This window comes from Podarcis erhardii, assembly GCF_964252035.2.
Source record: "Podarcis erhardii genome assembly, chromosome: 9".
NCBI classification, from domain to species: Eukaryota; Metazoa; Chordata; class Lepidosauria; order Squamata; family Lacertidae; genus Podarcis; species Podarcis erhardii.
In genome coordinates this window covers 65,946,696-65,959,573 of record NC_138512.1, presented here as the reverse complement: position 1 = coordinate 65,959,573, position 12,878 = coordinate 65,946,696, and the positions used below count along the sequence as shown (strand labels likewise).

General features: G+C 44.8%; 1 protein-coding gene across 8 annotated transcripts in view; it reads right to left on the bottom strand.

Annotated features, from left to right (window-relative positions):
* Positions 1-12,878, bottom strand: part of MAPK10 (mitogen-activated protein kinase 10) — a 231,044-nt gene that overhangs the window by 41,413 nt on the left and 176,753 nt on the right. For 7 of the 8 annotated variants that reach the window (XM_081877012.1, XM_081877013.1, XM_081877011.1 and 4 more), the window contains one exon: positions 4,252-4,323. The exons of the other annotated variant lie outside the window; for it this stretch is intronic. In XM_081877012.1, coding sequence (XP_081733138.1) covers positions 4,252-4,323 — 72 coding nt within the window. The remainder of the gene's footprint in view (positions 1-4,251; positions 4,324-12,878) is intronic. 8 annotated transcript variants of the gene reach the window in all.

The window sequence follows — 12,878 nt, the reverse complement described above, 5'->3', positions numbered from 1 at the left end:
ACCAGGAAAGAGATCTTGGGGTTGTGCACATATATCGAGTATGCAGTGGCAGGAAAAACAGCAAACTCCATACTAGGCATTATTACAAAAAGAACTGAAAACAAAACAGCCAACATTGTGGTGCCTTTGTAGAAATCTGAGACTGCTTGCATTGTCAATAGTGTGGCACCTCTGAACACATTAAAAGTTTAACCACACCTGGAATGCTGTGTACAATCTCAAAAAAGGGTACCACTGAAGTGGGAGCAGCGCAGAAAAGAGCAACCAAAATTATCGAAAGGTTGCAACACATTCCATATGTGGGAAAGCTGAAGCAATTGGAGCTGTTAAAGTATCACTAAGTGGAGATACAATAAAGCAGAGGTAGCCAACACTGTGCCATCCAGATGTTGGTCTACAGCTTCCAACACTGTCAGTAGTTGGTATGATAGGAGCTGAGATCAATTGACATCTGGAAAGCACCCCATTGACTTCATGAGCGGGTTTCTAAACAGATGTATGGTGTGGCCAAAGGTGTATGGAGAAATGTGTTCTTCCTCGTCTCTCATAACATTAGAAGCCAGAGATTATCCAGTAAAAACCGACTAGGAGTTGGTTCCCGGCAAGCTAAAGGCAGCACTGCTTCATGGGCGTATTCAGTTTCTGGGATTCAATACCGCAGGATGTGGTGGCATCTGCTAGCCTTCAAAAGCCATTCAAAAAATTAAAGGAATACCCATCTAGGACCAGGGACACTAATACTGGCTGATGGGCACAAGATGGAAGAGAACTGACCAATGGGAACATCATCCTGACCTACAACCCACCATCGAACCCACTTATTCCATTTTGTAGCATTTAATCCATCACAGAACTTGAGCCAACATTGTCATGGTTTGGGAGGCAGGTGGACAGGCCCCCTCTTCCAGACCACCACTTTGTCATGAGCCCCTCTACTTTCACTCAATATGATGTATAAAAGATTAGCCACCATAACGCTGTAAAAGACACTGTGCTATGCAGAGCATGGCTACCCATGTTTTGCAGGCTCGTAGTGGATAGCCCCTGTTAAGGACTCAGGTAACAAGTGACAACATTCCAGGTGTGCAACATTTTGTGATGTTTAAGGACATTTTACTCTCTCTCTTTTTTTTTTTTTTTTTAAAAATGATGCTTCAAAACTCAACTATCCCATTAAAATAGTCCTCACACTCTTCTTTCCTCAGCAATGCCCACCATTTTGGGGCGTGTACCCTACATTTCTTTCCCTAATTCCAGACAAAAAAAAAATGCCCTCCACCCACCTCTGCGCATGGGGCCTGAATGTTACACTTTAGACTACCTTTGGCCTTTGATATTGCTGAGAATAGGGATGCGGGTGGCGCTGTGGGTTAAACCACAGAGCCTAGGGCTTGCTGATCAGAAGGTCAGCAGTTTGAAGCCCCACGACGGGGGGGGGGGGGAGCTCCCATTGCTCGGTCCCTGCTCCTGCCAACCTAGCAGTTCGAAAGCACATCAAAGTGCAAGTAGATAAATAGGTACCACTCCGGCGGGAAGGTAAACAGTGTTTCTGTGTGCTGCTCTGGTTCGCCAGAAGCAGCTTAGTCATGCTGGCCACATGACCCAGAAGCTGTACGCCGGCTCCCTCGGCCAATAAAGCGAGATGAGCGTTGCAAACCCAGAGTCGTCCGCGACTGGACCTAATGGTCAGGGGTCCCTTTACCTTTTTATTGCTGAGAATAGAAATGGGCTTGGGGCTGGAAACCCAGGGAAACGAGAATCTTGCGAAACTTGCCAGAGTCTCCCGTTAACAGTGAAACCCTATAGCTGCCTTCTCAGAAGTAAGGTCCACTGAGTTCAGTGGGGCTTACTCCCAGGTGAGTATAGGATTGCAGCCTATGTCATGCAGCGTGATCTACAAGGAGGATGGGTGTAGAAGCAGCCTGAAAGGCTCTGGGATGTTAGCCGAAGCGCTCCCTTTCTCCTCTGCCTCTGCAAAGTGGCCTTGAGTGAGCAATGGTCTGAAGCACATGCTACATTGCTATGGGGATGCCACAGAAATGGAGATCAGAAACATATGTGCAAATAAAGAGGAATCATTTTGTTTTGAAATGTACGAGTAGGATGCTTGTGTTTATAGGGTGGAATTGCACTCACAGGGCCTTGCTGGCAAAAACATCCATGGGAAACCTCTCTCACTGCTTACTTCAATGAGAGACTATCCTATATTGGGGACATCTTTAGAAACAAATCTCCAGTTCTACCAAAAAGAATATCGAATTATGGTATCAATATGTGTGCGTGCACATGTCATGCTTCCCTATCTTTTGAGCAATGCCACAGTCCACCTTTGCTGAGAAGAATACATTGGTAGCCAGATTTTCCAGGACATTTTTCTGCAGCACGTGGGGGCATTCTTATGCATTTTGCATAGTGAGAGATGTATGACAAGCGTCACCCAAATGAGCATTATCTTCCTCAGAAACCTGGCTTGTTGAAGCCAGAGCTTTACAGGTGCTTCATTACACACTCCCAAAAACTCCTACATGGGCAGGCTCTCTCCCACCTCAATATTAGAAGCAGAAGCCCTGCACATAGAAAAGGATCTGTGTATGGAGTTCTGCAGAGTGAATATAGTAATAGAAATAATAATTTATTATTTATACCCTGCCCATCTGGCTGAGTTTCCCCAGCCACTCTGGGAGGCTCCCAATCAAGTGTTAAAAACAATACAGAATTAAATATTTAAAACTTCCCTAAACAGGGCTGCCTTCAGATGTCTTTTAAAGATAAGATCGCTGCTTATTTCCTTCACATCTGAAGGGAGGGCATTCCACAGGGTGGGCGCCACTACCAAGAAGGCCCTCTGAACTGTATGCACGCATTGGCTGAGCAATTGAGATAGGTCACAACAGAACTCAACTTTAATCATCACGTGTGATAAAGTTTTGATAAATTTCCCTCACATAAGTGCTGGTGCAGATGGCCCTCCATATACCTTTTTATGCATGTGCTGCGTTCTGCAGATGTGTGGCTGTAGGCTCGTTCATCTGCTAACCTCTTCAGCTGGTTTCCATATGCAAACTGTGCAAACTATCCTCCTATCTTTCAATAACATCCTATATTCCCAACGTTTGAGAGGAAATGACCACAGCTTGTTGGAAAGGCTGACCCTATGTTAATCACCAAGAAGCGCCAAATATTAATCAGTGCTCATGACCTTATGCTTATCACACCAGCTGTCAAAAGATTTCTCAAGCCAATTTACCCTCCTCCTAGCTCGCTGGTGGAAGTCTTTTACAGCAAAGAAGATGTAAATATGTGTGTTTTGTTAATATAAATGTGTTTTTATTCCTTGCCTACAAGAGATGAACTAGAAAGCTTCTTTCTTTCTTTCTTTCTTTCTTTCTTTCTTTCTTTGTTTCTTTCTCTCTCTCTTTCCTTCTTTCTTTCTTTCTTAGATTGCAGTTGTTTTCATTTTCTAATATTACTTTCACCACCTTGAGAGATGGCAAAAAGAATATCACCGAAGCTCAAAATGAACAGGGCAAGAGAAGGGTGTGGGTGGGGTGAGCAGAGTTTTTTTTGGGGGGCGGGGGTTGTGCAGACCTCATGCACACACAAAAAAGGAAAGTTCATTCTGGAAATCTGGTTAGGAGTTCCATTTCTAGGAAGCGCCGAAGGACTGCCGGATCTCTTCTAGGCAACAAACGGGTAAGTCAACACATTCAGAACAAAATGTTGTATCGACTCACCACTGGAGTCTATACAGCATCATGGTGGACCCAGACTAATGATGCATTAGCAAGCAAAAGATTATGATGTCACCACAAACATCAAAAAAATTACAATTTTCAAAACATTCAGCCAAAAGAGGGGAGGGGGGGGGGACAACAAAGTTTAAAGGAACAAATGGGCCGTTTTCTTTAAAATGCAATCAATAAGAAAAAGCTTACAAGTCTGTCATCAGTGGCTGGTTCTTCTATAACCCCCCAAAAGGCGTTAACAAATATAAGGCTAAAAGCATGAAGAGCTGTTTGTCATATAGCTGGCGGTTCGGGTTTTTGTTTTGTTTTGTTTCGTTTTGCTGCTGATTCCCAAGTGACTCCAATCATAATTACACACACCCCTAAGATTCAGCTTTTTTTTGCTTCTGTCTTTGTATCCTCCTCTCATATATTGCTTGCTTAATAGGAAAAAGTCAAGGATGAGGCTGCGGGGGATGAAAGAGAAATAATTCGATGAAGGTTGCAGCAAATGGCATAAGGATACAATCCCTTCCTGGAAAGAGGATTTTGTGGCGCACCATTTCTCCCATAATGCATCCTACTGACCATATATCCACTAGAACAGCAGAGACAAGGAAATGAAGAGAGAAAGGGAGGGGGGAAGGCAAAGTTAACTAAGACACTTTGGCTCCTACAGGAGGGTAAAAAGAGCAGATTGATCAGAGAAAGCACAGATTTATGCACCTTCCACCGAACAATTTTTTAAAACACACACACACACACAAAGATGTCATAAACAGAAGAAGCATTAATACCCAGCAAACATTAATTTTATCACTTTTATTCCACTTTTTCAAAATGTATATATATGCAAAAATCCTGACCTTTTCCCGTTTAAATTGTCCCAATTTAAACGTGTGGTGATCCCCGGATAATGCTCTTCAGGGCTGCAACCCTATACATATTTACTAGGGAGTAAGGTAAGGCCCATGGAACTCAACAGGGCTTACACCTGTGTAGATATACATAGGATTGCACCCTACAGATTGCGCCATGTAATTGCTCCTGTGCAAGCTAGCCCATTTGTGTGCTCACAGGCCAGAGCAACACGTTAAAATCTGGGCTGCTCTCATTTGACAAGACCAAGTGGGGAAAGTTGCGTGCGTTTGCTTCTTGCTTCTGTTGTCACAGGAGAAAATGCCAGGTTCTAGAACAAAGTAGGCAAATCTGGGGAGAAGGGAAAGGATGGCACCTAATTATTCCCAGTTAGATCTAGTTCAGGGATGGGGAACCTGCGTCCCTCCAGGTGTTGCTGGACTACAACTCCTATCATGCCTGACCATTGGCCACACTGCCTGGGACCATCTAGAGAGCCACAACTCCCCGTCCCTGGCATAAGTCATACCAAATGCATCCAGGAGGCTTTGGGTCATGGACGTTAGGGCTGCCATATTGTGAGTGAAAAAAGAAACTGGCTCTGAGGGCAGACGGATGTGCTGTCTCCCATCTTCCCTCACTTGCAAGTTCTCTTTGGGCATATTCATACATGATTTCTCCCAGAAGCAACATCCAGGGTTATCCTGCCCACACCAGCTTCTAGTTCGTCTTGTTCCAAGTCTGGGTTAATGCATCTTTGGAGTGACGCTGCAGGCCTCCTGTACACACAGCTGAAGCAGTGTAGGAATGGCTGCCCCTGTGTTGTGCGTACCCACCTGAGTACGCATGCAGTGCACCCACTGCTAATATAGGTAGGGCCAATCATATAGGTCGTGCACACATGTACAGCAGTCACAAGGGATCACACCACAAGGAAGCTATCTCCATGTAGCTGCAGGCTTGCAAGAATGTGGATATAAAGGGTTTCTGAAATCCCAACCTACATAAAAGGCAAGGTTTTCTGAAGTATACAGATTGGGCTTCCTTGCATATGCACCTGCAGGTTTCTTAGAACAAGTTGGACAGGTGGAGAAACTGCCCAAACCTAAGTGAGTGTGTGTAGTTGTTTCTTCTAAAAGTGTACGGCTACCTCAGGGGGGTGGAAATCTGAAACTGAAAGAGGAAATTTAACCATCACCACCCCTTATTTAAGTCAATAGATAAAGTTAGCTTGTTAAGTAAAGCAATACTTTTAAAACATTCAGTTCAGGAATCTCATACTTTACAACAACAGGGATAGCCAATATGCTGCACTCCATGTGTTCTGTGACTACAATTCCCATCAGGCTCAGCAAGCATGATGGATCATGGGAGGAGACAAAGTTAGCTGCCCCTGCCTTTAGATCATATCTAGAGTTTGAATCTTAAAAGATCCTGAAACTAAGAAAGTTGCGGCCTGGTTAATGGTCTGTTCCATGTATGAGCTGCAGTCAATGTCAACAGCAAAACATCAAACATTAAAAGCTTTCTGAAACAGGTCTGCCTTCAGATGTCTACAGAAAGTCATATGATTGTTTGTTTCTTTGACATCTGACCCAGTCGTATGCAAAGTTGTGAAGTGGGTGTCTTGCTTTAATAGTGAAAGGGAGAGCACATGAAGAGGGGTTCTTGCCTCCCACTCCTCAGTCATTTTCCCAGCAGCTTTTCTCCATTCCCAGCTCTGACACTAAAAGTGAGCTATGAAGCAGGGATGGGGCAAGTGGCTGGTGCAATGGTGGAGAGGTCAGGCCCAGCAGGGGAGATAGTTCGGCTCAGGTATGAGGAACCTTTAGCCCCCCCCCCCAAGGTTACTGAACAATAGCTCCCGTCATCCCTGGCCATTGGCCATGCTTGCAGGGGCTGATAGGAGCTGTACAGCAGATAGGAGCTGTAGAGCACGAGACTCTTGATCTGAAGGTCATGGGTTCAAGACCCAAGTTGGGCAAAAGATTCCTGGACTGCAGGGTGTTCGACTAGATGACCCTTGTGGTCTCTTCCAACTCTACTATTGTATGATCTATGACTGCCTCTCCTGGTATGTCCCACTGAGGACCTTACGGTCTTCAAACAAAAACATCTTGGAGGTCCTGGGCCACAGGGAGGTTAGGCTGGCCTCAACCAGAACCAGGGCTTTTTCGGCTGTGGCCCCGATCTGGTGGAACGCTCTGTCACAAGAGACTAGGGCCCTGCGGGACTTGACATCTTTCCGCAGGACCTGCAAGACAGAGCCGTTCCACCAGGCCTTTGGCCAAGGCACAGTCTGACCCCCTCCTCTGGTAATCCTCACAGAACTCTAGCCCAATGGTTGCCATTAATCTGATTTTGAATTGATTTTAAAATGAATTGATTTTAGAATGCTGTGTTACTTTGATTGTTGTTAGCCACTCTGAGCCCAGCTTCGGCTGGGGAGCGCAGGATATAAATAAAATATTATTATTACTATTATCATCATCATCATCATCATCATCTGTGAGCATTCAGAGGGCCAAAGGTACCTGGTTTAGTGGCTCCCACCTGTGCACTCCACTTACTGTTGGAGTAAGACACATAGGCACAGAGAGACACAACTTTATATGTGACCTGGGCAAGCATGCAAGAAGTGCCAGTTCAGAATGCTTCCTTCACTGCAGCAGCCTCAAGGTGGAATGGAAGTTCAGTCTACTGCATCCACACTGATCCCTGCTGCTTCCTGAATCCTGCACGAGAGAAGCACTTTCTTCAGTCACGAGCTCATGTCAGTCAACACAGGGGAGTGGTAGTTATAACTAGGGATGAACCCCAGGGGTGCTTAATAATGATTGTGTGAGGGGAGCTCGCCATGCGAACTCCTGCCTGCTCGAAAAGCCAGACCCCTTTTAAAGTTGGGTCCAGCACCCAGGTCTAGCTGGGCCTCACTCAAAATGGAGTCTCCTCCCTCCCTGCCACTGTCCAGTCCTTCTTAGAACTGTTTTCACCTCCTCAGGTGAGGAGAGAGAGGTTTAAAAAGAAAATTAGAGGGCTGTGTAACACATGTTTCAGTCACCTGGCTCCCTGCAGGAACTTGGGCTCTGTGCATTTTCCCCCCCAGATAAGGTGAGGTCTTGGCAGACATCTTCTGTATGGTAGCGAGTCCCATTCCACATCCTTCTGTTAGGAATCCCCTACTCACCTCCCAGAGCTACAATTCCCAGAGTTGCTTGTGAAGGGGAATGGATTGTCAAACCACTCTGGGAATTGTAGCTTTTTTGAGGGGAATAGGAGTCTCCTAAGAACTCTCAACATCCTTAAGAAACGACAGCTCCCAGAATTCTTTGGGGGAAGCCATGGCTGATTAAAGCGGTATCATAGTATGGTGTGAATGTGACCTTAGGTGGAATCTACACATATATTTTAAAAAGTTCTGAAAATGTGCTTTTTTTAAAAAGCGTTTTGAAAAATACATTGAATTTTCCATAAGGCTCACCATCGCCATCTAGTGTCACATTGCACATTGCACTTAAAACACACACAAAACGTTTTATTTGAAGCTCTATAGCTGAGTTCCAAGTCTATAATGGGCAGGATTCAATGTGAGCTTCACAGCAGCATATGCAGGAGGGGGAACACAGGCGACAGAGGTGGAAGGAGCAGGAAAACCTGCAGTGGCCATGTTGCCAGATTTACTAGTAATAATAATAATAATAATAATAATTTATTATTTATACCCTGCCCATCTGGCTGGGTTTCCCAGCCACTCTGGGTGGCTTCCAATCGAGTGTTAAAAACAATACAGAATTAAATATTAAAAACTTCCCTAAACAGGGCTGCCTTCGGATGTCTTTTAAAGATAAGATAGCTGCTTATTTCCTTCACATCTGAAGGGAGGGCGTTCCACAGGGCGGGCGCCACTACTGAGAAGGCCCTCTGTCTGGTCCCCTGTAACCTCACTTCTTACAATGAGGGAACCGCCAGGCAGTGTACAGGTCTGTACAGCAGCCTTTGCCACTGAGGCAGATGGGAGCTCTAGTCCAACAACATCTGGAGGGCACCTGGTTGCAGTCTGGCAACTTTAGTAACATGGGGTCCCAACATGAGGATGGGGCAGCCATACCCCTCCGGTACCAAATATTCAGAGGCCCAGCATTTATAGCTGGCAATAACCGATTGGTCTATCCAAGGCCTCATTTACACCATACATTTAAAGTGCAATGATACCATTTTAAATGTCCATGGATTCCCCCAGAACATTCTGGGAGCTGTAGTTTGTTAAGGGTGCTGAGAGTTTCTAGGAGACTCCCCTCTCCCAGAGCTAAAATTCCTAGAGTTCTCAGTGAAGAGGGATTGATTGTTAAACCACTCTGGAAATTGTAGCTCTTGGAGGGAAATAAGGGTTCCCTAATGACTCTCTCTTAACAAACCACAACTCCCAGAATTCTTTGGGGAAAGCCGTGACTGTTAAAAGTGGTATCATAGTGTGTTAAATGTATGGTGTGAACATGGCCCAACAGTGTTCACTTTTTCTGTCCCACCTTCTTTTTCTCTGTCCTTTTAACAGAAACAAAAATGAACACCAGTCGAGTCATTTCTTTTGACAAAGGTGAAATGCTTCGTTTGGGGGGGGGAGGGAAGGGTGGTACTGGGTGCACAGGGCAGCAAAAGCATGCCTGGAATTCTGGAGTCACTCTCTTTTAAAGGGGGCGGCAACAGGGCAATTTGGGGACTTTGGGAACAGAGTGCATCAAAATGGTGGGAAAATATAGCAACCATAAAAGTCAGGTGCTAAGAGAAAATGAAAGCATGGAACTGGCCTTAAACAGGCAAGATTGCATGGGTGGAGACAGATTAAATCCAAGTGTACCAAAATATCTGCTTCCCAGAATTTGTGCTGAATAGTCAAATAGAGAGGAAAGCTGAAAATTAAGTGCTCTCTCTTTACAGATACTGAACTAAACCATGCACTTCTGCAGATTCAAAAATTAGATGTCATGAAGAGTCAGACACGACTAAACAACAACAAACAGCCAAATCATAATAGGCACTAGTCCACAGTTTCCCAAACTTGAGTCTCCAGCTGTTGTTGGACTACAACTCCCATCAACCCTAGCTAGCAGGACCAGTGGGAGTTGTAATCCAAAAACAGCTGGAAACCCACTTGGAAAACCCTGCACTAGTCAAAAGCTTTTCCCCTCTCGGCTTGGCTTCTATTGCTAGGTAAATGCATGTACTGCTATGAAGTAATAACTCAGCGGTTCACAACCTGTGGGTCCCCAGATGTTGTTGGACTACAACTCCCATCATCCCTAGCTAGCAAGGGATGATGGGAGTTGTAGTCCAACAACATCTGGGGACCCACAGGTTGAGAACTGCTGCAATAACTGGATTGCTCATTCTATGATAACCTATTCTGCCATTTGCAGATGCTCAGGTAATTAGAATTATTGGTAGAATACCATAACTGCCCTGATTGTGTGGTTCCTTGAGGGAACTGCCAAGTCCGTCAGTTCAATGAAAAAAATGGACACATGAATCTAACTCAGGCTTCCTCAACCTTGGCCCTCCAGATGTTTTTGGCCTACAACTCCCATGACCCCTAGCTAGCAGGACCAGTAGTCAGGGATGCTGGGAATTGTAGTCTCAAAACATCTGGAGGACTGAGGTTGAGAAAGCCTGCTCTAACTCCACCCATCAAAGGCTACCCATGCAGAGCACCTTGAGCTCACCTGAGGACAAACACAGCTCTGGATCAAAGGCAACATCTAAGCTCAGCTTAGCTTTTCTGGAAGTTGCTATAGCAATCTTGATTAAGAAGGTTTCAAATGCATTAGCCCCTTCATTATTACTACAGTAAGGAAACCTTCACTTTAAGGTGATAACTAGTACTAGAATCACCTTCAGCTCTAGCATTTAAACCGAAAAACACAAGGTGTGCTGCCCAATCATTACCAAATTTAAATGACAAAGAAATCAGGCTGAAAGAGCTATCTAATTGCCAGCTTGCAGATTGCAGTCAAATGTTAGTTAAAGCGCTGCAGTATGCTAATTAGATTCCACAAATTAAAAATGGAACAATCTGGAAGTTCCCTGTTACATTTAACATCAAAAGGGAACCTTTGTTTTCAGATTACTTGGGAAGCAGAAACAGACAAATGGATTTATCTCCATGGTGTTACTTGCTCATCCTTCTGCAAAATCAGTTGCCTGATATTTATGAAGCACGGATTTAATACTGTACTACCGATAGGGCGTTTTTTTTAAAGCACACAAATAAATGATGGTTGATGTGCCAAGATTATTGAGCACAACAAAATAACACTCACCCCCTTTTCCTAGAAGGTCAGTTTGATCAGAATTATTCCTTTGCTATGGGGGGGGGGGGCGGGCTGTTAGGTTATTGTTTTTATTTCTATTATGTATTTTGTGGTTTTATATCTTGATTTTATTCTGTGAATCACTCTCAGACCCCTGGGAATAGGGTGGTATATAAATTCAATAAACAAAATAAAATAAAAAGAGCGCCCCACATCTAGATTACAGCCCAGTAATAGCGCTATACCCTCCCTTGGAAACTTGAGATTGTGTTTTGAGGACCCACAACTAGGATTTGTTGAACCATTTTTAACACTGAATTTCAATTTGTTGTCAGCCACCCTGGGACCTGCGGCTGAAGGGTAAATAATATAATCATAATCAGGGCTTCTTCTTTTTCAGCTGGAACGGCACCTCTCAGCTGGGCCCCGGAAGTAGTAGGGGGAAGAGACCTGACCAGCCTCAGCAAAGCCCCTCTACATCTCTGGCTCACGATTAGACCCTCCCCAGAGGCTAAAGGGGATATCCTCCAGGGCAGCCGTTCTCAACCTGTAGGTCCCCAGATGTTGTTGGACTACAACTCCCATCATCCCTGAGTTCTGGCCTTGCTCGCTAGGGGTGATGGGAGTTGTAGTTCATCAACATCTGGGGACCCACAGGTTGAGAAAGGCTGGTCTAGGGCTCCGGAGAGGTGCAAGTGTGATGGAGGTGCAGTGGGACCTTGCTGAGGCTCTTAGGCCTTCCAGCTAACAGCTGACATGCAGGAAAGCTGCACCTCAGCTGCTCCAGCTCTCATGGAGCCTGGCAGGATCCGTTGCGGGGCTGCTGCCGCCACCGCCACCTTCACACGGGCAGGCCACCTCTTCCTCCCTGGGGAAAAAGTAAGCACACGGCCTGACTCTCTAAGGCAGGTGCAGACAACTCTGGCTCATATATAATCACCGAGTTTGTCAGTGACACTCATTGCCTTTTGATGAAAACTGTTTCCCCTTGTTATTTGGTGGAGAGTCTGTGGCAGCTAGGTGAAAATGAAAAAATAGCAGCAACCAATAAAGGTGTTAATTTTGTGTCATCCCAAGTTCTTAAAGGCTTCTCCTATGAGCTAGACCCTGGATTCCCGAGAGATAAGGTTTATGGGATTGTTCCAGAACATAAATATTTTCATATGTTTTTATCCAAAGTAATAATGTCAAGGCCATCCATCCCCTGGATAAGCTGAGTTACATTGGAAGCAGCCTTGCATTCCTGTCTAGAGGTGAGTTGTGATGTTAAAAATAGGTATGTTTCCAAAGCTTCTTAAAGCCCCAGATATGGGATACTTGGGCAAGTGTGGCCCCCAGCTCCGAAAGGTGGCATAAAGCATTTTAAAGAAACAAAATGTTTGTCCACTGCCTTCGTGTGGTTGAGGTATCAGCCCCTACCCTCAAGCTTACCTCGAAAATAAATTTCCCAAAACTACTTTGGATTAGTGCTGATGTGCACAGGCAAGGAGAAATTGATCGTACTGGCTTAAATCTTAACTAAGATGCCTTTGAAACTCAAAAGTCTGCTGTTGCAGGTTGGGGACCTTCCAGTGCAGTAGAAAAAGTGGTGCAAAGAGAAATGGAGAAAAAAATAGAGGTGCCTTGCCCTCAATCCGGAGACTCCATTGGATCCCACTAGTTCCATGAATGGAAGGAGCCCTGCCATTGGCAGTGGACAAATTGGGATCCAAGCCATTGCCTACTATTTGCTATAGAACGCTGCCTAGAGCTAGATTCTTGTCTGCTTGCCTTGTTGATTTTGTGATACCAATGTTTTCTCCTATGCAACCAGAATAACTATATCACTTAGAGAACCTCCCTATTCGCAGTGCCGTGGGCAACAAATAAAATGATGTGAATACATGCAATCTAATACAGTCTCCTAGACTGGAGATAATTTGATTTAAGTTTTGTTGTTGTTGTTGCAATCATAATTTTGTTACTGTTTCTCTGTGTTTTGATTTTATAA